The sequence below is a fragment of the Dermochelys coriacea genome, chromosome 5, assembly GCF_009764565.3.
Source record: "Dermochelys coriacea isolate rDerCor1 chromosome 5, rDerCor1.pri.v4, whole genome shotgun sequence".
NCBI lineage: Eukaryota > Metazoa > Chordata > Testudines > Dermochelyidae > Dermochelys > Dermochelys coriacea.
The window spans coordinates 126,398,105-126,426,056 of NC_050072.1; the positions used below are offsets into that span (position 1 = coordinate 126,398,105).

At 43.6% G+C, this 27,952-nt stretch overlaps 1 protein-coding gene across 1 annotated transcript; it reads right to left on the reverse strand.

Annotated features, from left to right (window-relative positions):
• Positions 1–299: 299 nt before the first annotated feature.
• Positions 300–27,818, reverse strand: POLR1E (RNA polymerase I subunit E). Its single transcript, XM_038401507.2, has 12 exons — positions 27,686–27,818; positions 25,603–25,706; positions 22,043–22,119; positions 18,516–18,601; positions 17,637–17,692; positions 14,961–15,105; positions 13,555–13,662; positions 12,806–12,902; positions 10,941–11,074; positions 7,224–7,305; positions 4,530–4,661; positions 300–694 (listed from the first exon to the last, which is right to left on the reverse strand). The coding sequence occupies exons 1-12, from the start codon at positions 27,738–27,740 to the stop codon at positions 535–537; spliced, it is 1,236 nt and encodes a 411-aa protein (XP_038257435.1). The 5' UTR covers positions 27,741–27,818; the 3' UTR covers positions 300–534.
• Between the last annotated feature and the right edge of the window lie 134 nt (positions 27,819–27,952).

Here is a 27,952-nt window from a genome sequence, read left to right on the forward strand (position 1 = left end):
CTTCCTTTAATATTAATTACAATACTCTCCCAGAGGCACAGACAGCAAGAGAGGAAGAGGAGCTGATCAGGTTAGAAAGTCTGGACTCCTCTTTTAGGATGCACAGCCATAAACCACATTTGTTCAGCAGACTGGGTTGGCCACAGAGCATTCATTCTCCTGCCTGCCTTCTTTCACAGACTTGATGTGCCCACAACTGATCCAGGGCTAATGGAAGTTTGTGAGGTCTGCATGGCCTCTCCTATCTTCTCCTCCCTTCTAGCCGCCCCCTATCCCCTAAAAGCATGGGTGTAGCTGTATAGAAAGCAGGAGAGGGTTTTGGTTTATTTTCAAAAAGGACCGATTACAGAGATGAACGTCAGCCAAACCCATTATTATCAGCCGTGTCCAGTTCCACTGTCTGGCAAAACAGCCCTTCTAGGAGCTCAGATTTCAAGTGGGATCAGGAAACCGGCATCAGCTTTGTTCTTGCAGAGGCTCCTGCCCTGTCCGTTCAGCCTGCGTTCTCCTCAGTGAGATGTGCACAGTATTCCTTTATTTCATCTTCTTGCGCTTCCGCTGGCTCCCTGATGGCTTGTACACAGGTAAGGGCAGAGAGAGGGTGGCTAACTTGTGGTCTTCATCGTCCGCGAGTCCTGACGGCCCCTTCCTTTTGGAGATCTTCAGCCTCATGGCTTTAGCGATCTCCAGTATTCTGACAAAAATAAAAAACACCCATATCAGTGAATACAAGAGTGTACATTCCTGTGTCAAATCACAAACACTCAGTAGCACAAGGAAGCCCCCTGGATCAGAGCAATTAGGCTTTCACCTTGGAGGAGCAAGAATCAGGTCAGACGCAAGCAATAACTTGGCTCTGTGGCTGTTCTCTGGAGCAGTGACTGGCAATAATCATCTTATTGTGTGATGGCAGATCTATTTCTAGAAAAACCCACTCTGGAAAAAGGAGGGTGATTTTGATCAGGAGCCAAGTTACAGCAACAGGACTTTGTGGGGAGGCTGGAAAGCCATTGGGCTTGGCCTTCCCAGCTTTGGGTATTGAGAATAGCCTGTTGCTTTATTTAGTGGCTCATAATCCCAAGTGTGTGAAACTTATTCAGTCCATTCCAGTTAGGGGAGAGATGAAATAAAAACAATCTACATTTTGTAACGGGCACAGCTCAGGTATTTATTTATTGATAGCACGGCACGCTGCCTGCAGGAGAGCCCAGCTGATTTCCAGACACTCAGGAGGAGAGAGAATGTCCTGTGGTGCTCAACTGCAAACTCTTTTGGCTGTCTAGGATGCAGCACTGATGGGTTCTAAGGGCTTGTCTATACTGCCCGCCGGACTGGCGGGCAGCGATCGATCCAGCGGGGGTCGATTTATCGCGTCTAATCTAGACGCGATAAATCGACGGCCGAGCGCTCTCCCGTCAACTCCGGTACTCCACCGGAGCGAGAGGCGTGGGAGCGGCAGCTGTTGACTCACCGCAGTGAAGACACCGCGGTGAGTAGATCTAAGTACGTCGACTTCTAGCTGAAGTTGTGTAACTTAGATTGATGCCCCCATCCACCCCGCAGTGTAGACCGGGCCTATGAGACCTCAGAGTAGAATTAAAGCAGTAACACGTCAGCAAGGAGAACATGGAGACCAGAACTGCACACAGTATTCTTGAGACCTCACCTAGAATACTGTGTGCAGTTCTGGTCTCCCATGTTTAAAAAGGATGAATTCAAACTGGAGCAGGTACAGAGAAGGGCTACTAGGATGATCCGAGGAATGGAAAACTTGTCTTATGAAAGGAGACTTAAGGAGCTTGGCTTGTTTAGCCTAACTAAAAGAAGGCTGAGGGGAGATATGATTGCTCTCTATAAATATATCAGAGGGATAAATATAGGAGAGGGAGAGGAATTATTTCAGCTCAGCACCAATGTGAACACAAGAACAAATGGGTATAAACTGGCCACCAGGAAGTTTAGACTTGAAATCAGACGAAGGTTTTTAACCATCAGAGGAGTGAAGTTTTGGAATAACCTTCCAAGGGAAGCAGTGGGGGCAAAAGATCTATCTGGTTTTAAGATTCTACTCGATAAGTTTATGGAGGAGATGGTATGATGGGATAATGGGATTTTGGTAAGTAATTTATCTTTAAATATTCAGGGTAAATAGGCCAAATCCCCTGAGATGGGATATTAGATGGATGGGATCTGAGTTACTATAGAAAATTCTTTCCTGGGTATCTGGCTGGTGAATCTTGCCCATGTGCTCAGGGTTTGGCTGATTGCCATGTTTGGGGTCGGGAGGGAGTTTTCCTCCAGGGCAGATTGGAGAGGCCCTGGAGGTTTTTTTGCCTTCCTCTGTAGCATGGGGCATGGTTGACTGGAGGGAGGCTTCTCTGCTCCTTGAAGTTTTGAACCATGATTTGAGGACTTCAATAGCTCAGACATGGGTGAGGTTTTTCATAGGAGTGGTGGGTGACATTCTGTGGCCTGCGCTGTGCAGGAGGTCGGACTAGATGATCAGAGTGGTCCCTTCTGACCTTAGTATCTATCTATGAATCTATGTAGAACTTTTTAATCAGGGATGCAAAATCCTTACTCAGAGAACTAAATCACTCCTGAATATAATGATCACAGCAATTTCTCATTCTTCCCATGGCACATGGAGCATCTGAATGTGATTAACAATGCTGCCTGTTCTAGTAAAAGTCCTAGATTCTGATTGATCCCCAATGCAAGCTTTGCATCTGTGTTTCAATGAACAATGCTGTTTGCAAGGAGATTAAAGAAGTGGCTTTTTTCCAGTTTGAGTCTCACTCTTTCATTTTTCAGATTTCTCTGCGCTCATTGTTTCAGGATCCTCAAAAAGACAGCTGTACAAGTCAAGAATCTATTGTACCTAATATGGCTCAGAAAAGGCAGCATGACCTTTCCAAAAGCCATTTACTTCATCTTTAAAAATGGGGTCTAATTGGCTTCAAACACTGCCATTAAAACCATTATTCTACATCAGTTCCAAACAGTAAAATTACGGGAATTAGCAATAGCATCCACTGCCACAACATGTACAAATGGAATCACCCTGTGAAAAGTCAGGCAACTAATAGATTGGATTACTTCCATTTACCATTGGAATTTAACCTTTCTAATCGAGAATCATTTCATTATTTTCTACAGGATTTTGTTATGGGGAATAATTTATTTCTTGTTGAAGTTGTTAATTCTGCAGGACACAGATCTCGAGATGGATTTTTCATTCCTTGCAATAGCATCTCTACAGATCTTGTCAGGGAAGGTTCATCCTTATGAACCAGGTCAAGCTACAAAGCAGGTCCTTGGAGTTGCTATTTCTCCCACTGAGGTGCAGCAAGCTAAGCATGGTTGAACTCAAATTGCTGACTGGGGGCCAATACATTTCAATTCCAGATGGTATTATGCAGCTGCTCTCTGCTAACAGCCAGTCTCCCCAGCCTGCAGGTCAAGGTTTCCCTAAGCGAGTCCATTAGATTAAATCAAGAAGTGATCATAATTGTATTCTCCAATAGCCTGAGTCACACCCCTTTGAAGTCAGTGGAAAGACCCCTCTGAGTTTTATGGACTCTGGATCAGGGCCTGATTGAGACCTGTTGATAAAGGCACACTATACACTTAATACTCAGTAAATATGGCACACACATATTTCTTGTCCCATGGGAAATTAAGTGCTAGGAATTAACTTCTCAATGAAGATACAGTAGCAAGCGTTCTTCATTAAGGACCTGATCCTGCCCGCACCACAGTTGTCCTTGCTAGTCCCAATTAGCCAAACCCTCATCTCCTAATGCCATGTGCAATTACTCTCCCCAAATTTCAGGAACACACGTCTCCTCTGCACCAGGCCCAGGCAAGGCATTTTGGGGAGGAGGGGGGAGATGACTGGATTGCTGGCTGTGCCAAGGGGGCATGTGCTCACAATTGGTTTTGTTTAAAAACCTGAGTTCCAACCTTTATAACAGAGACTGTTGCCTCCTGGCAATTAAACACGGATCAAGGACCCAGCGGGGAGTCAGAGCTCCGCTTCCCCCTTGTTGTGAGGAGGAGAAGAATAGACTGGAAAACAGAGACATTGTTACTCAGTGGACAGAACAGTGGATTGGACTCAGAGTTCTACTGGCTCTGTCACTGGCCTGCTGAATGACCTTGGGCAAGTCACTTTCCCTCCAGGCCTCAGTTTCCCCATCTGTAAAAGGGGACAAGGATGCCAACCTCCTCTGTAAAGTGCTTTGAGATCTACTGATGAAAAGTGTTCCATAAAAGCTCAGTATTATTAGTTATTTTAAAAATTACCCCATTACATCCCAATCCTGCACTGAGCACTGCCTGGGTGCACCCCACTGACAATAACGGGGGGAGCGTATATGGCACTCAGGGCAGCATCTGGATCAACCACCCAACTGCTCAATCGAGGAACTGAAACCTCCCAGTGCTGCCTTCCTCCCACTCCACCCCAAATTATTAAAAATGACTGAATGCTTCATGTTCTTATAATTAACAGAAACATCACTCACCTGTTCTCACGGAGTTTCATGTCCCTCTGTAGCACAGTCAAGTCTGTTTGGAAGTTGTTAATGTGCAAGGCTAAGGCTATGACGTAGGCTGTAATTTTAGCTTTCATCGAAGCAGAGATTAAATTCTGGATACTTGAGAATAAGAGGGTAGGGAAGAGACAAAATGTGACACTTTTTAACAAAGCCAAAAGTATAACCCTTTGGGATTGTGTCTGCCTACATCCGACGGCAAAACCTGAGATTATATTCCTAGTAAAAGGGATGGGGAATACTGGTGAAACAGCAGCATTATCTCCACTACTAGCCCTTTTGTGAATGACTGAAAAACTGAGTGTGTAAAACCTGCAAAAAGTTTTGGGTTGACCAAAACTGCAATTTTCATCAAATCTAGTGGGCTGAAAGATTTCACCCAGCTCTAGTTATAAATCAACACAGCTCTCACAGCAGACGGGTCTAGAGGATTGTTTTTCATGCTGACGTTGTACATTTATGTTCAGAACTCCTGGCTACTTCATAGTAACTGATAAAAAAAAGTATGAAGAGACAATGACTGTAAAGCAAAAAAGTTTGGCCCTTCTGCACACAGCCACCTTGGTGGCAGCCAACAAAATTCAATAAAACCACAAGCAGCTTCTTGGAAACGTTATTAAACTAAAACAGCTCCCCAGCTGACTGCCCCCTTGGCAGATGCTTATTTTAATTACTTTCCATGCGTCCATGTCCTTTGGACAGCCTTTCCTAACTCAAACCTCTGCATCTAAATGTGTGTATTCTGGCACCTCCGGCTGGCAGTCACTAAACTGCTGAAAGGCTGGTCTATGGCATGCAGGCAAAGAATTTAGTGCCCAAGAAGAGCAGAAGTCAGTGCCACAACTCTGACCAGTGTCCAGAACTTTTCTTTTAAAGCTGTAAACTGGAGAGACTGGTCAGAGGCAGGCACCTATCACGGGGAAGAGGTGAAGTCCTAAACGTGCTTTAGTTTAGTGTTCTGGGACCAGCCTGCACTGCGCAGGCACAGCAGGGGTTGGGGACCTGCCTTGACTCAGTGGTGGCACCAGAGGGTCCTGGCCTGGGAGGTACAATGGCAGCTGGAGCTCCCTGGCAGCATCTTAGGAGGGTACAGTGTGTGCTCTCCTGCTTTCCACTCTCAGAGGTGTTTTCTCTTGGCTAGCCCCCTCTATGGCACAAGCCAGAACTCCTGGGTTCTATTCCTAGCTTTACTGCTGCTGACACTACCACAATTCACTGCACCTCCACTTACTGGGCTAGTTTCTCTGCTCTGCAACATCATGCTCAGAGGACCGAGGAGACTGGAGGAGCATCACAGTCTGGCTACTCCTCCTGCCAGCCTGACATGCTCCCTGGGGTGGGGGTGAGGGAGAGGGAGAGGGAGGAGGCTGCGAGAGCATGCACAGGGGCTGTGCAACTCCCCAGCCAATGAGACATAACCAGTGTTTCCTTCCACAGTGCTGCCGGAGTGGAGCAGAGAGTCTGCCCTGCCAAGACAGCAATGATGGTGCGCTAAGGTCGCAGGCTGCTGGCAGGTTTTATTCACGGATGTCTATAAAATGCTTCAGAAAGAGAAGGCCCCAGGAAGACGTAGGCCTTGTCTACACACACACTCACTGGTTTCATTAAATGGGGTTAGTTAAACTGGCACAGGCCTCTATACGGGCACACCGAAGCCTAGTCTACACTGGAAAAGTTTTGCTGGCATTGCTACCCTGGCATCATTATACCAGCAAACCCTCCGAGTGTAGACACAGCTCATATCTGCATAAAAGAGCTTCTGCCATCTTAGCTAACACTGGTCCCCCAAAAGAGAGAAGCTACACTGGCAAGGCTCTGATTCCAGTATAACTGCATCCATGCTAGGGCTAGTTCCATCATAAAAGGTCACACCTGTAACCAACATAGCTATACCAGGACACGTTTTAAATTGGTTCCAAACTGGTTTTATCAGTTTAGCTTCCGCCTGAAATCCGACATAAGCCAGATTTAAACAGACTGAAGAGCTTCCGAGTGCAAAGTTGCCTCAGGGCAGGGCTACACTGGAAACTTCAAACGCTGTCATGGGAATGCTCCCGCGGCAGCACTTTGCAGTGCGAGTGTGGTCATGCCAGCGCTGGGAGAGAGCTCTCCCAGCGCTCCTGGTAATCCACCTCCACGAGCGCTCGGAGCCTGATTTTTCACCCCCCCGAGCCAGCAAGTTAGAGCACTATAAAATGTAAGTGTAGACAAGCCCTCAGTTTCAAATCACAACCTTAGTTAAACTGGTGCATAAACAGGTGTTGCATTTTCAGTAGTGCCCCAGTGACCTGGGAGCCCAAGCCCCCAGTGAGTTCAAAAGCACTTTAGCTCCTAAGTAGCATGATCTCTTACAAATGGGACTGGGTTCCTAAGTCACTCAGATGCTTGTGAGCATTTTACCCCCGGCCTTTGTACTATGTGAAATAAAATACCTCATTTTAAAATATAAGCCATCAGGTCAGAGTCTCCTCTCACACTGGTGTGACTCCACTGACCTCAACAGAGCCACTCCTGATTTACACTGGCATAAGGCTGAGGAGAATGAGAGCCAGAGTTTCCACACAATCACCTCCTGAAGTACCAATGATTGCTCAGCATGGTGACAGCCCCTTCCATTTTCTGTGTCACAAACATCAATTTCAAACAAAACAAACCATTTGCTACCTGCCATTGTTGTACGTCAGGGCTGTGAAGTTTTTCATGAGTTTGCTGTTAATGATGTGTGGACAGTCGGGGCCCATTGCATCTAGAAGAAAAAGCTTTTTGCAATAAAATGATAAACACGCATTCTGAACATAATGGGGCTTCAATAAAATTAACACTTAAGAACTATAACACCACTATGCTGGTTTTATACTGCTTCTATGACATCTTTAAGGGAACAACTTAAAAATACATAAAATCAGTATCTTGACAAACTACTTAGAGCTTCTAGGGTAAGGTTTTCAAACAGTGTCTAAATGATTTACAATCTTAAACCCCATTTTCAAAAGAGACTTAGGTGTTTACAAGCCAAAATCCCATGGACTTCAATCAGATTTAGGCTCCTAATGGCCTGTCACTTTTGAAAATGGGACTTGGAAGCTTTTGAAAATTTTACCCCTAGAATGTAGGACAAACTTCTGTACCATCTACGGACTGACATTTTGTTCTTTGTTTGTACAGTGCCTCGCACAGTGGAGTCCTGGTCCAGAATGAAGACCCCAGGCACTTTTTAAAAAAATGATTATTAATAATAAATTAAATTACAGTAAGTATTAATACAATATCATTCCTTCCTTATCTGTGTTTCCATTACCAGAAGGTTAACAACACTTAAATAGTTTTTCAGAAAAACTGAATTTCCTTTTCCCACTTAGGGATTGTCTACACTTGAAATGCTCCTGCTGCTGTAGTACTTCAGTGTAGACATTACCTGTGCTGAGAAGCAGGGTTCTCCCATCGGTATCGTTAATCCACCTCTCCAAGAGGTAATAGCTAGATCAGTGGAAGAATTCTTCCATCAACCTCACACTGTCTACACTAGGGGTTAGGTCAGCTTAACTACATCATGCAGGAGCGTGGATTTTTTCACACCCCTGACCGACGTAGATGTGTCAACTTCTCTTTTTTTGTGTAGATTGGGCCTTAGAATGGTGAGTTTCGCTTTTATTTCATACCACTTTGACTTTTGGACTCTCATGCATCAGGGTGGCTGGGTTCCCAATACAACAGAGGAATGTTTAAAAGAAAGTTTTTTCTACAGAAATCTAAAGCGGAGATTTTCAAACCTGCTCAGCGGATTGAGAAGCACAATTTCTGCAGAAGACAATGGGAATTATGCATCCAAATCCCCGTTGAAAATCTACACCTAAATGTTTTGTGTGGAGCTTTTAAGAGCTGTTGTTACTGCACCTTTAAAAGCAAGATCATTTTGGATGCAGAGTTCAAAAGAGCTTGTTAGCTGGAACCAATGGAGGGGAAGTTGGCTGGAGACTGAACGTACAAATAAAGTGAGGCTGAATAAACTTGTAAATAAAGGATACCCTCAGTTCTGCAAGCTCTCATCAAGTGTCTCATGATATTTGGTGTTTTTCTTAAATCTCCAGCTGCTGGAATCAGGAGATTGGATGAGAATCTCAGCTTTCATTTAAAAAAAAATTCCTAACCTTCTTGATTGTGGAGAAAACCTTGAAAACATAAAAGTGTGATCCTGAAAGCCCAGAAACTGGAAAGCAAAAAAAACCTGCCAAAAATTTATTAAAAAAAAATAAAATCTCATTGTTTTTAAACCACTCATTATTAAGAACATAAGAACAGCCACACTGGGTCAGACCAAAGGTCCATCTAGCCCAGTATCCTGTCTTCTGACAGTGGCCAATGTCAGGTGCTCCAGAGGGAATGAACAGAACAGGTAATCATCAAGTGATCCAACCCCTGTGGCCCACTCCCAGCTTCTGCCAAACAGAGGCTAGGGACACCATCCCTGCCCATCCTGGCTAATAGCCATTGATGGACCTATCCTCCATGAACTTATCTAGTTCTTTGTTGAATCCTGTTACAGTCTTGGCCTTCACAACATCCTCTGGCAAGGAGTTCCACAGGTTGACTGTGCATTGTGTGAAAAAATACTTCCTTTTGTTTGTTTTAAACCTGCTGCCTATTAATTTCATTTGGTGACCTCCTAGTTCTTGTGTTATGAGGAGTAAATAACACATCCTTATTCACTTTCTCCACACCAGTTATGATTTTTTTGAGATCTATCATATCCCCCCTTAGTCGTCTCTTTCCTAGCTGAAAAGTCCTAGTCTTATTAATCGTTCCTCATACAGAAGCTGTTCCATACCCCTAATCATTTTTGTTGTTGTTCTCTGAATCTTTTCCAATTCCAATATATCTTTTTTGAGATGGGGAGACCACATCTTCACACAGTATTCAAGGTGTGGGCGTACCATGGATTTATACAGAGACAATATGATATTTTCTGTCTTATTATCTATCCCTTTCCTAATGATTCCCAACATTCTGATCGCTTTTTTGATGGCCGCTGCACACTGAGTAGATGTTTTCAGAGAACTATCCACAAGGACTCCAAGATCTCTTTCTTGAGTGGTAACAGCTAATTTAGACCTAATAATTTTATATTTATTCTGGGGGGCCTGGCTCATGATTTTTGAATGGTTTGGGTTGGCAATGCTGTGCTAAGATGATGATTTTGACACCATTCTGAACAAATTAACAAAAAAAATCTGTTTTAAAAAAAAAAGACCTTCTTGATAACAGCATGAGAAAAAGCAACATATGAAAGAATATTTGGTTCAATGTCGATGCCTCAAGGGACTTCCCAGTGATCTGCTCAACATGCGGAGAAAGGGAAGATTGTATGATATCAGAAGGCTGGAGTAACTGTCATTAGAAGAGCCAGCTGGGTACTGGATGTTTAGATTGGTGGGAAATTCACAATTTCTAAATTATTTCTGTCCAGAAACAAAACCAAACAAAAAATTTCAAAATTTCCTACAAGAAATTTCCAATAAAAATTGTTTCAGGCTGAAACTTTTAGTTTGGATAAAACCCCCAAAAAATTATTCTGAATTTTTTACTTTTTAAAATGTTACATTATGGTTTATAAAGTGAAAAAAACTGAAATGAAAAGTCATTTCAAAATAGACAATCAAAATGTCCTGTTTTGAAAAATAAATTGGAACTTATTGGAATCCTCTGTTCCAATCCCCCCCCCCCCCAAATCTCATGGAAACAGACACGTTTCCGATGAACCGGCATTTTCTGATGGAAAAATATTCAGTTGGAGCATTTCTGACAGGAGTTACTCTGGTCTTCACAATACCCTGATCTAAAATGGCAAACTCCCTGATGAATTAAAACTGAGTTTACAATCTCGAATTATTGGGGCTTCTATAATTTCAAGACAACATACGTTTTAGTGATAAGAAAATGCCATTTCTACTTCATTTGTGACACTAACGTGTTGATTTGTTCTACACTCTGTTCACTGTTGAGGCATTAACTGCACAACACATATCACTACTCGCTTTCAAACTTGTGTCCCCCCCCTCATGCAGATTCAGCAACCGGCTCCGTGGGGAAAGAGAAAGGGTTCATTTTTCGTCAGCGTTTTTAGGTTGAGATTTTCACAGCATTCCAAAGGGCTTTGGGCACCAAATGTGTGCCTAACTGCCTTGGACTGCTTTCAAAATCTTAACCTTGGCCCAAAAGTGTACACGGGGATCAAACTGCTACCCATGTCTGTTAAAGCTCATCTGTCATCTTGGTGGAATTTTATTTCTTTTCTGGATTTAAGACTCCATTAGGTACAGTACAAACCACAGTCCACAGCTGAAAGGTAAGCAGGGCAGAGAGATGCTCCTGTTATTAACTCACGTTTCTTCTTAATCACTTTCTGGAAACTGAACTTGATGAGGACATCCAGAAACCACAGGCACCGTGCCTTATGGTCCGAGCTGTCCTCACTTGGAGGCATGGACTTCAGTTCTTCTAGAACGAAGGAGCAATGGCTAAAAGGAAGAGAGGGAACATCCCTTAGAGCCAAGGGCATAAAAAAAATGGGGTTATGGGTACAGCACACTAGGACAGGGGATGCCTGAGTGTAAGGAATACATAAATAAGGCCAAGTCCGCAGCTAATTTAAATTTACAGAGCTCCACTAACTTTGATATGGCAAAACCAATTTATGCCAGCAGAGGATCTGGGCTCGTGTGTATTCCTTTGTCAGAGCAACCACTAACCTATCGTGCTCTACCCAGAACCTTTAAATGCACTAATGCTTAATGATGAAAGGCAGGAGTAGTATTCTCTGACCAGACAGGAGAGTCATGAGAAGGACATTTCCACCTAGGGAAGATATTGCTCTGAAAAGAAGTGCAGATGATCCTACAGTATACTAATATGGCGGACAATATCTGTCCAACCTGTGGGCCTGTATACTCTAACCGCAAACTTCACCAGAGCACAACACTGTCTGCATCCATCCACGATCTACGTGGGCCTTTCATTTCTTCTTCATGGTTCCCCCTAGCCTAGACTCTCCAAACTTCAACGCATTCCCTGTTCGGCAGCTTGTCTAGAACAGTGCCCAGAATGGGGCCATCTGCCCACCATGCTCAGAATCACTATTTACTTCCTGTTCATTTTAATATCCTTGCTAGTCTTCAAACCCTGGAATTTCCCACCCAGCTCCCTCCTCTGGCCCCCAGCATTTTTCACATTTACCTATCCTACCTCATCTCTTCCTATTTGTTAGCAAGTTCCTTACACTTCTCTTATTCCCATTCCCCCAAACAATAGCCATCCTGGCTGCTCCTACACAAGCAGGCGGAGACTCTGCCTTTGGCTTCTGGCTGTTTCCTAGGTCTCCCAGGTCTCACTTTTATAAACTCTGCATACACAGATGCACCCCCCAAATTGCAATCATCCCTCAGCCTGCTTCCTAGATTTCAACTCCTCCCACTGGGGCAGAGTTCCCAGATCAGGTTATATTCCAGGTTCACAGTTCAGGTTATATCCCACCTTGTGATAAAGAGAACACAACAATGAAGGGGCTCATCTTATCCAGCGGAGGAACCACAACTTTGAAGTCAGTATTAAGAGGCTGTTATTACATCACTGAACATATTATTTTAAGAAAGAACTGAGTCTTTTTGGAACAAAGATAAATCTAACAGCCACGGTAGAAAATGTTAATAAGAACATAAGAACGGCCACACTGGGTCAGACCAATGGTCCGCCTAGCTCAGAATCCTGTCGGCCAATAGTGGCCAGTGCCAGATGCTTCAGAGGGAGTGAACAGAGCAGGGAAATTTATTGAGTGATCCTTCCTCTGTCTTTTAGTCTTGCTTCTGGCAGTCAGAGGCTCAGGGATATCCAGAGCATGGGGTTGCATCCCTGGCTATCTTGGACAATAGACACTGATGGACCTATCCTCCATGAATGTTAAATGTCTAATTCTTTCATCTAGTGATCTGGTTCCAGTTGGCTAACAGGGTTTTGAAATAGCACTGACCTTATGCATCTGCTGATTCCTGGGGCTACCGGTCCATCAGATGAAACAGAATAATTCAAATGAAATCTGTCTGGAAATTCCACCAGGTATATACAGCTTCCTACGTGTCAACTAGGTTCTACAGGTGGTTTCCTTCATGATAGAAGTTACTCATTTTTTCAACTCATTTCATTACAAGGAACTGACCACTATGTTTGCCCCATCAATAAGCCTAGAGCATCCTTACCTTTTCTCTTCTGTCTTCTTAAGGATCGCCTCAGGAGTAATGCTAACGAAAGCTGCAGCTGGAGTCTGCAGCGCTTCATATTCAGCAGGGGAGAGGACTGGAGAGATTTTAAGAAATCATAAAGAACACCGTGCTCTTTCCCACTGAGGATCTAGAAGCCCTTAACGAGCATTAAGTTTCACAACAACCCTGTACGGTAGGCATGTCATGTAGATTTACATTACACAAAGGGCTCACTTCATCCATTGCACAACTGCTCACAGCAACAACCACCACCAATATCTTAGAGCAGCGAAGAACAGTATGTCTGAGTAACGCAGCCCGGGGAGATGTACTGTAAGCAGGCACAACAATCACAGGGGCTGGAAGCCAGCCGGGATTAACGTCCCTGTACGTTCTGATTTCATGATGAAGCATCTCCTCTGGTACTTGGGTCCACAGTCCAAATTCTACCCTTCGCTCCCCATAATACCATTCATAACACTTACGGTTGACATCTACTTCACATTTGCACTGGGGAAGGCACCAAATCATCTCCTCTGGGAGAAGCCGCTCAAAAGGCAGGATATGTGACTTACAGGCCCAAAGCCTTAAGGCACTCTCAAATCTTCTGCCCCAGCGTTTTGGTCACGAACAGAAATTACTCCTCTCAAGTGACACACAACTCTGCTGCTCACCTGAGTCTGACCCTTTCCTTTAACTCAGTATTTTCAGCTGGGTAAAGCAGTGCTCTGCCCCATAAAGGATACTGTCCTCAAACCTGTAGATGTTCTCTGGTCTGTCAGCATCTTCCTGGCAGGGAGGTAGGAAGAGGGAGACATCTTGCATGTCATCCTGAGCGGCGTCACTGACTAAAGCTTTCAAAGCAAGCCAGAGATGAGAGAGTGCTTGAGCCAATGCTAACGTGAACACAACCGCAAAGCGAACTCTCGTGTTTAGTGTCAGTCTATGCCAAGGGAATTCTTGGTTAAAAACCGAGAACTCTTCTGGTTAGAGTTTTAAAATTCTAAATGCGGTATGGTGTGTGTGGGGGATACTGGAAGCTTTTGAAATGACTAATAAATCAAACTCATGACAATGATTCTACAAATTTCTATTGTTTTCCCCACTCCAAGTAGAGTTAGCTAAGGTACACAGAGCAGTCTTGTGTGTGCAGAACATAGGGCATTCTCCTATTGGGAGCTCTTTAGGATCATACAAATGGAGGCCTGGAAGGGACCTCAGGAGGTCACCTACTCCATGCCCCCACACTGAGGCAGCATTAAGTATACCAGACCATCTGACAGGTGTTTATGTAACCTGTTCTTAAAAAAACCTCCAAGTGACAGAGGGATGGGGACTGTCTTCTTATTGTCTGTTTGTACAGCGCCTAACACAGTGGGGCCCCAATCTCCATGCAATACTGAAATAATATTACTATAAGTAAAGAGCCTAATTCACCATTGTGGTTTGCCACAGTTTTATGCCACTGTCATCACTTCATTGCTCGCAACTCTGGGGACTTGCAAAACCCCATCTGGAGCATGAAAGAACATGGCGACACAATACTGTAGAACTGGAGCAAGAGCAGCCTTCGCTTCTGCTGCTCATCTGATCCGAAGCCCAGACTGGCAGGACTGACAGGGTGACTTAGCTTGTCTGTTTTAAAGCTTTGGGGTCAGCTGTCCTTTATGCCAGCCTGATGCAGTATCATTCTTTAAACAATAAAGTGTGACAGGTTCTGTAGACGAATGTTCTACATGAACAGCTCACAGAACAGATGGAGAGAATAACTTTCCAGGACCCTCTGCTCTGCTACCAGAGAGTTGAGCTGGGCAAGGAAAAGAATGTATGATTCACCAATTTATAAGCATCGTGATCAGAACGAGAAGACTGGATTTCAGTGTGCTTGTAGAGAGACGTCTGCACGACTCTCTCCCAGAATGGTCATTTGTTAGTTTCTAGTTGCTCAAATTTCTCCAATGCCACTACCATAGAGTTCACCACTCTGCTTCATTTAACACTCAAGGCAAAGCCGCCTCTCCCTCCCCTAGTCCTTGAGATGGGAGAATCCTCTGAATACATTAGAGGAGGGAACAGACACAATGAATTAGCAAGTCTCCAAAAACCCAATAGGGAGGCTTGCTGCTGCTCTTCTGCATCACTCGTTACTTACCAGCAACACCTTTTGTCTCTATGATGTTTTCTGCTGCTTTTGTCACAGCCACATTTAAAGTCTCACTGCCAACTTGGTGCATCCTTCGAGAGTTCAGGGCTCGCTTCTGCTTGTTGGTGCCGAAGGCTTCAATACACGAATCCACCTGCACAAGAAACCTATCCAAGTTACTGGACCTAGAGACAGAGGTATGCTCTTTGGAAGGTGGTGGAGGGAAGCATAAGATAATGCATCCTGAATAGGATGGGCTGCTATTGGATTTACCTTTCAAAGGAAAGGAAATACATTTCATAGATCTATAGGACCAAATTCGCTGCCCAGTTACAGCGGCGCTCCTCTACTGGTGTTAACCAGTATGAATGAAAGGAAAACTCAGCCTTTAGATTACAGTCCAGTCCAAGGCAGAGATGGCTTTAAATAAATAAAAAAAAAAAGGCAAAAACTAACAAGTACAGAATGAATGAGTCACTAAAAACAAAAAGAGGGGAGGCATGATTTTCAGAATGCCCCCACAGTGACCAAGTGCTAGTGAATCTGAACAATAAGCTGCAAACTAAGATCAAGATCCTGCAAATGGATCTCCGTGGGCAAATCTGTGGGAGTGCACTGGTTTCAGACCCCAAGCTGACAGTGGTGTCTGCCTCCCTGGATCTGACCACAAGACCATGGCCTAATGCCCATATGTAAGGGGACCATCATCTAATGGAACATTAGACAAGATCCATAAACAGAGATTCTATTCGATGTACAGTAACTAAATACAGAGGGTTGGGAAAGCTAGCTCTCCTTTATTAAAAATTGTAAATTTCACTTTTGCTTTGAGCGTCCAAAAGGGTGCAGGTTATAGCTACTAAGTGTAGGGTCTAAAAAGAAGTAACAATAGAGTTACATTGGAACAAAAAATGTATTTTTCCCCTCTCCGAGATAGTGATTAAGGCCCTGATTCTGCAAAGACTTATGCACATGCTTAACTTTACACATTGCAAGTAGTCTTCTTGTCTTCCATGAGAACACCCACCATGCATAAAATTAAGGACATGAGTAAGTCACTGCTGAACTGCCGTCTGTCTACGTTTAAGAGTTAGAATAATAGAACTGTGGGGCTGGAAGAGACCTCAATAAGTCATCAACTCCAGCCCCCAAACACTGAGGCAGGACCAAGTAAACCTAGACCATCCCTGGCAGGGGTTTGTCCAACCTGTTCTTAAAAACCGCCAGTGACGGGGATTCCACAACCTCCCTTGGAAGCCTGTTCCAGAGCTTAACTGCCCTTAGAGTTAGAAAGTTTTTCCTGCTACCTAACCTAAATCTCCCTTGCTGCAGATTAAGTTCATTATTTCTTGTTCTACCTACAGCAGACATGGAGAACAATGGATCCCCGTCCTCTCTGTAACCGCCCTTACCAGGATTTGAAGATTGTTATCAGGGCCCCCCCCAGTCTTCTTTTCTGAAGAACAAACAGGTTTTTAATCTTTCCTAAAAGTCAGGTTTCTAAATCTTTTATCATTTTTGTTGCTGTCCTCTGGACTCTCCACACTTTGTCCACATCTTTCCTAAAGCTTCCCCCCGTTCCCCAGAACTGGACCCAGGACTCCAGCAGAGGCCTCACCAGAGCAGAGCAGAGCAGAGCAGAGCAGGACAATGACCCTCCAGTCTCCTACACAGGACACTCCTTATACACTGCAGAGTAACAGGGTTTTTTGCAATGGCATCACACTGATGACTCATTCGGTTTGTGAGCCAGTACAGCACCCAGATCCTTCTCAGCAGTACCCCCACCTCGCCACCTATTCCCCACTTTGTAGTTGTGCAGTTGTTTCTTCCTTCCTAAGTGAAGTACTTTGCACTTATCTCTATTTCATGTCACGTTGCTGAATTCTGACCAATTCTCCAATTTGTCAAAGTCCTTTTGAAATCTAATCCTGTCCCCCAAAGTTCTTGCAACCCCTCCTCCAATCCCCCCAGTTTGGTGTCATCCACAGATTTTATAAGCATATTCTCCACTCCACTATCCAAGTCATTAATGGCAATATTGAATAGTACTGGATCCAAGAATGAACCATGTGAGACCCCACTAGATACAGCCTACCAGTCTGACAGCAAACCATTGATAACTACGCATTGAATATGATTTTTCAACCACCTAATGCACCCACCTAATAGTAACTTAATATATTCATTTCCCTAGTTTGCTTATAAGAACATCATGTGAGTCTGTGCCAAAACCCTTACTAAAAAGCAAGATATATCATGTCTACCGCCAGGGCCGTCCCTAGCTATCCTGGTGCCCTACTCAGCTGGGTACTTTGCGCGTCTACAGCTTCTCCCCACTAGGCCACTAACCCTGTCAAAGAACAATTAACATCAATTAACATTAAACTTGTTCTTTGTGAACATGCTCTAGGTAAAAACTTAAAATAAATCAGTGAATACACCCCAACATTTTGGTGGCCATTAATCTGTTTAATGTTTAGTCAGTTCACAGAACCATCACCAAAGCTGCAATAATGATAAAAATGCTGCTGTTACACCACTTAAAATCTATTGCTCAGCTTCAGAACATACTAAAAATATTGAACTACACCCATTAATGGCAAAAGTGAACAAACCATTTCTAGACTAGTATCATTTACTGAGGATAGCCCGGTGATTATGTTAGAAAAATGAAACTTTTACCTTTTCTCTGTAGGATTTATTCTGATAATCTGATGGGTTGTCATCTATTAAATCATCTACAAAAAGACCAAAAATGAGTACACGTAGGTATAACTGTGCTATTGGAGTCCATAATACGTACATCTTCATTCACACAGTGCCAGGACCCGGCATACAAGTTCTCAGACTCTCACACCTGATACTCGAGAATTTAAAAAAGGATAAACTGAAATGCTAGACAGCATCTGAGAGAGATTGGGCAGACGTGTTACTACAAAGAGCATTAATGCTTTGGTTTGATACATCACAAAAGGTGTGTCCTGGATTATACCAATATCAGGATCACCTAGTGCACCAAGGAAACAATTCATTGGGGATACTCAATATTTTCCTCTAGGCTTGCGGCAATAAAAGCAGCCCTGCTGAAGAACCGTGCTACCAGGGATTATTTTATTTCCCAGAAAGTGGTGATTCAGTCTCCGGGCCTGTTTAGTTCTAGCCTTTTCCTAAGCAGAAGACACAAAAGACAACAACACCAAAACACGACCTGAAACCATTGATTGGGATTAAGTTCAACATTTTCCACCTTCCACCCTGATTTACTCTAACTCCCACCACCACCACCACACACACACCCCCTAAATATCACCTCGTAGCTTGCAATACGGAAAACAGTAAAAGGGAGAATTGTAGCTAGCTTGTTAAAGCACCGGAAAAAAAGTGTATTGTGGGGACATTGTCCAATCGGCTTGCGCTCTTTCAATCCAGGAATCAATAAGAATATCTGTGACGTTGGACTGATGGAAACAGGAGCCAAACTATAGGCAGCAGACGGAGTGAAATGCACACGGAGTGCAGATGTACCGTGCCGTCGGTGGCAGAGTTCAGTCTTTTACTTACCTGACAACAATGGCTGCATGTTGAATAATTCAGCATTATAGACTTCCATTTGTCCAGCATCCTTATCTAACACACCGACAAAGTACCTATGGAGAGCACAGTGAGGGATGATTAACCAGAGATGATCGTAAGTGAAATACGTTAGCAATATTATATGGCCCAGTGCTCTTCATGTCCCTCCTTCTCCCTCCTGTCCCCAGCAGGGACCGATTTTTTTCCATCACAACAACTAGAATTTCACAGTAAAATGAGCTCCATGAAAGTCACATACGAGGCCTGATTTTTAACCCTGGAGTCTCAAATGAAGGCATCTAAATTAACCTCCAGGCACACAAAACGAGTGTTGAGGTGCTTAAGTGTCATCTTCTATTCTCTTTCTTGTGTGTATTTGCAGGGATTCTAACAGCTCCTCTAAGCAGGATCTCATTAGGTGCACTGTCTGGTTTCAGAAGCTTAAGAATGAAGTTTTTCTAGGGCTGCCTGGGCTCAGGATCTGTACTATCTGGAATTTAAAGGATAAAGATATTTCAAATGCTGACTTGGTTCTCAAGCAAATAATTAAAGATTGGATGCCTCTTTTTAAAGCTCAGATTCCACGTGGCTGTTCTTCGATTATTAATGACCCCTTGAACCTACGGTTTGGGCTACACTTAAAACTAACACCAGCATAGCTGCATTAGTCAGAGATGTGAAAAATCACACCCACAGCCAACATAGCTATCATGACAAAACCCCCAGTATAGACGCAGCTATGCCAACAGAAGAGTGCTTCTGTTTGGGGAGGCAGTGTTCCTACATTGAAAGAAAGACTCCTTCTGTTGGTGTAACCTGTATCTATGTTAGGAGGCTATGCCAGCATACACGCATGTCTACACAGCCTCCCCTAACCGACCCTCCATACAATTTCTGAAACCCGATGCGGCCCTCGGGCCAAAAAGTTTGCCTGCCCCTGAACTAGACAAAAAGAATGAGTCACACTAAGTTGAATGGAGGGGAAAGGAATAAAAAAAAAGGATGGGGTCTGAAGCCTCTAAACAAAGAAAAACCCACAGATAGAAAGAGCAACCTACTCAGACTAGCCAGGTGTCCTCACCTAGGTGCAGTGATCTTCATACCTAAGGAAGCTACGTTTCCACTCCTCCAGCTTCAAGAACTGGCCTCACATTAGCCAGGCACACATCTAGGTCTCTACAGCAGCTGTTCCAAGGATTGATTACATCATTAAAACTGTCTCTTAATCATGCCTAACGATATGAGTGTTCAGAGATGGAGTCCTACGTTGGTATAAAATTGCATATCATTGATATTTGTAGCATAGATGTTCATTAGACTAATTGGGTCTCAATTGAATTCTCCAGACACAAGCATAAAACCGTCCCTAGAGTCTTGTTGCAGTGACAGTATTGTAAATTAAGTTCTGTCAAAATTAAAGTCACAGCTCTCCTCATTTCATTTGAGACAGAGGAGAACAAAACCACATGACCAGCATGTAATCAATCTCTTTCATCTTTTAGACGATTTGAGTCCTGGATTTCCTGCTACAGCCATTCTTGGGCTGCGTAACAAAATGGTGAGTAGCAGAAAGAGACTTGCTTTTAATCGAATCCTTTAGAACCCAAGCAAATCAGGAAACTCAAGTTTAGAAGTCCCATGTCCCTGCTATACTCTCTCATGATCCAGAACAAACACAGAGCTGATTTGTTCTCCTCCCACCCAGCAATATGTAAATTGTTAGGAGGCACAGAATCAGCAAAAGTATGTCAACGCAGGTCTGTTACCAGTACAGACGTGACTAGGACTCAAACTTGACAGACATTTCTAAAGTCCACTCTTTTCACCCTCCACTGGTATATATTAAATTTAAGAGACACATCAAGTCAAATTTGACCCCAAAATGCAGGTTCTCTAGTAAAACATAATGGTCTCTAAATCTAAGACAAAACTAGCTGCAAAGTTCAAGTTGTGAGCACCACAGGCAAGTTGTGAGCACTCCACTGGTTTAGCTGCATCTGCCTGAAAATCAGTTTAGTTGGAGGAACGGAAACCCAGTTCTAGGGTCTTCTCCGCATTCCACATCTAAGGCAGGATTTTCACAGCTGCTTTAGGGATCTGGACATTCAATTACCAATGGATTTCAACAGGATTCCTCACAGATAAGCATATGAGTAAGTTTTTGCAGGATCGGGGCCTTATATGATTTTATTATCCAGTTCCTATGGCAACAAACCTTGTTGTACTGTTAGGACTATTGCCTGAAGTCATGTAAAAGCTTGTTTTGTTCTTTTTCTCTCACTAGTTATATACACAACAAAACCTAAATTTAGGCTCGAATTTGACCTGACAGTGTCTCTTTGGGATGCTCTTCCTTCTGACTGCGCACATATTAAACTTCCTTTGATATTAATGGGAATGTCAGTGTGCCTCAAGGGAAGAGCAGATACTCTTAACGGATCCAACAGGATTATTTGCTGTTGACGTTTTCTGGATCCACTAATTCCAAAGGTTTCTATCAAAACCAGAGGTTTCCTTACTTACAGTTTCTAGATCAAGCAAGACTTGACAAAACAACATTACTACTACTAACATTCACTTGGATGCACCAATATCTGTTATCTTTTTCTTATCCTTCCCAATGAAAATACCATCACTTCATATGTGTTTCCCTTTCTGATATAAGCAATGGTTCTCAACCAGGGGTACGCAGAGGTCTTCCAGGTGGTACATCAAGTCATCTAGATATTTGCCTAGTTTTACAACAGGAACATAAAAAGCACTAGTGAAGTCAGTACAAACTAAAATTTCATACAATGTCTTGTTCATACTACTCTATATACCGTACACTGAAGTACAATATTTATATCCAATTAATTTATTTTATAAACATATGGTAAAATGAGAAAGTAAGCAGTTTTTCAGTATTAGTGTGCTGTGATGCTTTTGTATTTTTGTGTCTGATTTTGTAAGCAAGTCGTTTTTAAGTGAGGTGAAACTTGGGGTATGCAAAACAAAATCAGACTCCTGAAAGGAGTACAGAAGTCTGGAAAGGTTGAGAACCATCAGTGTATGGAACGGTCAAGCAGATCATCAAGATTATCAAGCTGTTGCCCTGCAACTGCCCAGTGATCATGCAAGACCAAGGAATCCTCTGCATATGTCATGTACGGATTCTGCCAAATTTGAAGGGTGGGTTATTAAACTGGATTCTGCAACATCAATGTCTCTCCTCGGTGATGTTACTTACTGTTTTCTGGGGGGGTTTTAACCCAAATCTTCTTAACCTGATGTACATATATATTGCATGGCCACATTTATCAGCAGCACTCAGCACCTCTCATTGAGAGCAATAGGAGCTGCAAGGTGCTGAATGCTTGAAAATCTGCCCCTCTTTCTTTCCGATCCTCAGCAAAAGCTGAGCTCTTCTGAAAATCTGTCCCCGCATTTATAAACAGCACAAATGAAAAGGAGAAGAGAAGAATCAAGTAAACAGAACAACTGCTTTACCCTCCTCCTTTGCACACACCCCATACCTGCAGAGGGAGTTACATTTCAAGACTCCTGAGCCGAAGTTTTTTCCCACATAAGAAAGCCTGTCTGTCTCCAAAGTCTAAAATACAAAGAAAAATAACTTTAGTGGTGGGGTACTTGTGACACAAATTCTCCATGTGCACTGAACTTTCTAACCAAGCTATTAAGTTCTTTTTTCCTGGGTATCAGATACCAATTCTCTGAACAAAAGACATTTTTAACTTGTCTACTTTTAGGGAAATTTTCTCATCAATTCTATTAAAAACAACACACCAATATTTCCCAAATAAAGTCTTAAAAGAAACAACATTTCTTATGACTGAAAGAACCCAACCTTGTAAATAATGCTACCTTCACATTCACCTATAGCAGTGGTTCCCAAACTCGTTCCACTGCTTGTGCAGGGAAAGCCCCCGGCGGGCCAGGTTGATTTGTTTACCTGCCGCGTCCACAGGTTCGGCCGATGGCGGCTCCCAGCGGCCACAGTTCACTGCTCCAGGCCAATGGGAGCTGCTGGAAGTGGTGCGGGCCGAGGGACGTACTGGCCATCCTTCCCGCAGCCCCCATTGGCCTGGAGCAGTGAACCGCGGCCACTGGGAGCTGTGATCGGCCGAACCTGCGGACGCGGCAGATAAACAAACCGGCCCGGCCCGCCAGGGGCTTTCCCTGCACAAGCGGCAGAACGAGTTTGGGAACTAATGACCTAAAGGAAGGTAAGAACACTTTACATGGAAGTTATTGCCTTCACAATGCTAATAGTATTTTTGGTTAACTTCTGAGCATGCTTAGCATTGTCGTGAACTCTGGAATTTAAAAACACAGCTAGAACATCTTGTCCACAATAGCTAAACCTAAAAGTGATGGTTTGTAATAGAAATGCTGTAACTAGTTAGGGCTAAAAATGTATAGAAATTAACCATCTTTGCTATTAAATTTAAGGTGTTATTTCAGATGCTTTAGTTAAAGTTACATCCAGCCTTCTATTATAACTGTTGCTCATAACTTCCTGAAAATTAATTCTCCTCCTGGATTGAAAATTGCTGTGTTTTGTCTCAGTTCCAAGGTTATTCCTGGGGGAGTGGTAGTGCAAGTAAACTTAATTCAGTAATTTTTTTAAATGTAATTTTAATACACTCAAACACACACTATCATTATATAGGCACACACACTTTTGAAAAACTGGACTTGTTTATGTGCCCTTGGACTCAAAAAAAATAACTGAACTTTAAAACTTCATTGCATCGTCAGTTTACCTCCCCAGTCCTGACAGCTGAGTGCGAGTCAGCCACTCACAGGAGAGTTCCCAGGATCAGGGCCTACATTTCAAAATGATTTAAATAAAGAACTTTGGTACATCTGCAGTACAAAATCTGTATCTAGTTTGTGCTTGAACATGTGTATACTGTTCAGTAGTATTAACTGCGTAACTCCACAATAACTCAGGTAAGGTTTTTCCTTTTCTGGCCTTTGGCTTGTTTCTCTTTCCACTAAAGCCAATGCAAGCAAAACTTTCACACAAGAGAATTCAATCATAACAAAAACTACAGCAATGCAAATGTTAAGGTTAGAAATGTACACATGAAAGAAATCAGAAAATGCAACATGGTTTTTGCAGTCATCTTAGCCTGCCAACTCTGCAAATAATAGCTTTACTTTTTTATTAGGTATGCTGTTAACCATATAGCCTAATATATACAGTATGTGCAACATGGGAAAGTCAATATTACTTTCAGAATCCATGGCTTTGTGTGTTTAATTTGGTAACCTTAACTATATTAGTGCAATGATATTTTGCATTTAACATATGAGCCAGAGCAATTCAAACTTGCAGTGTACTGCATTATTGAACTGTTACCATCCCTTTATATAATTGGTATTAATATACTTGAAGTACATTGTTTGGTAAGCTATATGGTGTTAGGTTCATTCTGTGTCTGATCATGAATTGCTTTGACAAAATAAAATTATGCTTTCATCCCTGTCAACACACTAATAATACTCAGTACTACTTCCTAAGGTTACACTGACATCTTGTGGTTTTGTAGACTAAAGACTCCAGAATACATGCTTTTTAGAGACTTGATGAGCTCCAGGTATCAGTTCACAGACTATTCCTCATATTAACATGGCACACAGCTGGCTAACTCAAAGCTACAGGCAAAAGCTTCTACCCCCATCTCCCCCGATGCCATTGTTCCAAGCAGCAGCTTTTTCCATTTAAGCTTCTGCTACCACTTTCCCTCGATCCAGTCTGATTTCTGCTTCTAAGAACAGTCTCTCTGCCATGCAAGCTGAAATAAGGGTCTGGACATATCCAGAATCTCATAAAATACCTTAAAGTGGAATGGTTTAATTTTGGGGTTTGTGTTTTGTTTTTAATTCACATGGAGGGTTCATCAACAAAAGGTTGTTACAAGGAGGAGGGAGAAAAATTGTTCTTCTTAACCTCTGAGGACAATGGGCTTAAATTGCAGCAAGGGAGGTTTAGGTTGGACATTAGGAAAAGCTTCCTGTCAAGGTGGTTAAGTACTGGAATAAATTGCCTAGGGAGGTTGTGGAATCTCCATCATTGGGGATTTTTAAGAGCAGGTTGGACAAACACTTGTCAGGGATGGCTTAGATAATATTTAGTCCTGCCATGAGTGCTGGGGACTAGACTAGACTACCTTGTCCCTTCCAGTTCTATGATTCTATGACTGGCTACTTTCTCTTCCAAGGGGCACCATCAATTGGAAATCTAGACAATTTTTTTTTTTAAGTTAGTTAAAAACTGCTTTAGTTACTACACCTGGTTAAATCCCCCTCCTAATTTATGACGCTTTACAATCACATTTGTCTTAATGTTTTCCTCTCCACTGCTGGGGCGGGTAGGGGTGGAGACCCACAAAACAACAGCCCAAATAAAGCCCTGCTCCTACAATCAGATCCATGCCAGCGGACCCACAGACAACCCTACTGTGAACAATGAGGCGCCATGCAGATCTAATGTCAGGATTGGGGCCTATCTCCTTACACAAGAGGACCAGTGAAAATGACTGTACATAAAGAGGATGTCAAATTCACAAAGAAAACAAAAACCAGATATAAAACAGAGATTTTCCTTCACCATGGGAATTCACAGACTGGATCAGATGCAAAATTCATCTGTCCAATATCTGTCTCCAGATGTGGGCAGTTCCAAATACTTCAGAGGAAGGTACAAGAACTCCAAAATAGCAGATGAGGGATAATCTGCCACCACATTAGAGCTCATCTTGATGTCTAATCACTTAAAATCTGAAGCAAAAAGTTAACAATCGTTCAAAATGTGTTAGCCACTATAATGCTACATATTTTATATCCATACAATATCTTTCATTTCTTGTAATCTTAGGTGTTATACTTGTAACAGTAGCAGATTACAAAAATATACAAAAGTGAGATTTTTTATTTCAGTGTCCCTTTACATATTTTTCAATACTTGTTGGCAAAAATATCCTGATTGAGAAAGACAAAAACCTGGTAATAAACAGGGATCTGATGTTTCACTACAGAACTCTTGTACAATGACAAACAAACTTACCAAGATTCTTTGGTGTTTCTTTCTGGGATTAGTCGTGTCTTTGCTTTTGTATAAAGTAAAATCCATGTTTTCAGAATTCTGCAGTTTTCCATTTGAAAATTGAACTGCAATAAATTTGTAAGGAGAAAGCATTTGAAACAGTACAGATAAAGGTAAACCTATGTTTAATATAAAAATGCTTATAACAATGCCAGGAAAGAGGTTGTTCTTAACGAGAATTTTGGGCAGCTTGAGTTATATCAGAGTTAATTTCAGAATACAAGTGGTTTTGTCCCCCCCCCCCCCCCCCGAATAATTACTCCATTTTGGAAGCCAACTCATTATTCTGGAATAAAGTGACTTTTTTTATGGCACAGTATCCATGCAGGAAGTTAGTCTGGAATATCTACTGCAGAACAGTTTACTCTGCAATGGTTATTCCACTCAATTTCTGAGCATAAACAGGACCTTATTATTGTGCTACGGGTATAGAGCAAACAGAGGGTCACTTTTCAGAGTAGCAGCCGTGTTAGTCTGTATTCGCAAAAAAGAAAAGGAGGACTTGTGGCACCTTAGAGACTAACAAATTTATTTGAGCATAAGCTTTTGTGAGCTACAGCTCACTTCATCGGATGCCCTACAGCTGAGACGTCAGTAATTTGTACCGAGTTAGATGCCATAGATTCTCCCTGGCAAGGCTAGACCAAGCTTGACACTGAAGAAGGATGTCATCAGACAATGATTTGAAAAATTCTGCAATTTGGCCCAACTGAGATAAGGGCCCACTGTCCTAGGAGCTGTACAAACACAGTCAGAAACAGACCCGGAAGAGGGTACAATTCCTCCATCACTGACAATTTTGAAATCAAGATGGGATGTTTTTTCAAAAAGATCTGCTCTAGGAATTATTGTGGGACAGGTCTTTGGCCTGTGTTATGCAGGTCGGACTAGATGATCACAATGGTCCCTTCTGGCCTTGGAATCTAGGAATTTAAACAATCTTTTGGATGTAGACTGCTCCCTGAATTTAACTTCAACAGTTGGAGACTATTCATATAATGTTCCATGCATATTTATGTTCATGAATCTATGTTGACTGCAGACTTGAAAGGAACCATGCACACGCATTCACTCATTTGCTTTCTTGGAGCAGGGCCTGAATGCAGCACAGTGACGGCGATGCAAAAAAAAACGCACCGTAATAAAAAGGCTGGTGTCCAGACACAGCAAAGGAGCAGCTTAGAGACAAGCAGCCTTCCCTCCAGAAAACTGCCTTCTAGCTTTATTTGTCTTTCACTGACTTTCATTTAGGGTTGTTTCTCTTTCCACTAAAGCCAATGCAAGCGAAACTTTCACACAAGAGAATTCTTACTTTTAAGAATGTATTTAATAGCTAAAATTCTGCATTTTTGTTTTCTTGAAATCCCACAGGTTAACATTTTGTCAGGCCTGCAAAAGCTGAGTTCAGTTGCACGGGGGTGCACGCCAGGCCAGCGTAGCACCTCAATCCTCCTAGACATCAGATCATCCGATGAAGTGAGCTGTAGCTGACGAAAGCTTATGCTCTAATAAATGTGTTAGTCTCTAAGGTGCCACGGGTACTCTTTTTCTTTTTGCGAATACAGACTAACACGGCTGCTACTCTGAAACATCAGATACAGAGGCCTGCTGTGGCCAGAACAACTCCAGGGAGAGGGCCTCACCCTGCAGCCCTCAGGTCAGCAGAGGCTTCCCTTCCCGGGCAAGGAGGAGGAAGGAGCAGCCAGCAGAAAGGACTAATCCCACCAAGGTGGGGTCTGCAGCCTGCCTAGGGAAAGAGCCCCCCAGCACCGTTCAGGAGGACCCAGGGGAGAGCCCACAGGCCAGCTGGGAAGGATGAAACTCACCAAGCCAGCAAATGTCTCTGAGACGAAGCCCAGACCCCGGGCAGCCCCCAGCTCCACGCCCGCCGCCGGCCCAGCGGACACCCCCGGCGAGACCCGCGCAGGGCAGAGAGGGGGGCTGCCGCTGCGGGGGGGGGGGGGCTGGGACAGCAGCCACGGCCCGGGGGCGCACGCGGGAGAGCGGCGCTGGCTCCAGCCCGCCTCGGGGGCGCGACTCTTACCGAGCGGGGCGCTCTGGGGCTCCCCCCGGTAGCACCAGCGGGCGGCAGCGGCCATGGCGCGGCTCCTCGCGGCCGGCTGGAGACCCCGCCCCGGCCGCGATCGCCGCCTACCGCCGGCCGGCGCACGGAGCGGGCGACGCCCCCAGCCAGGCGCCGCGCTGCGCGGGGCAGAGCGGCCCTGCCGCCGGGTCGGTGCGCTGGTCCCCGGGCCGCTCTGCTCCGGTCTCCCCCTGCCTCGGGCTCGCGAGGGAAGGGGGTCTGGGGCCG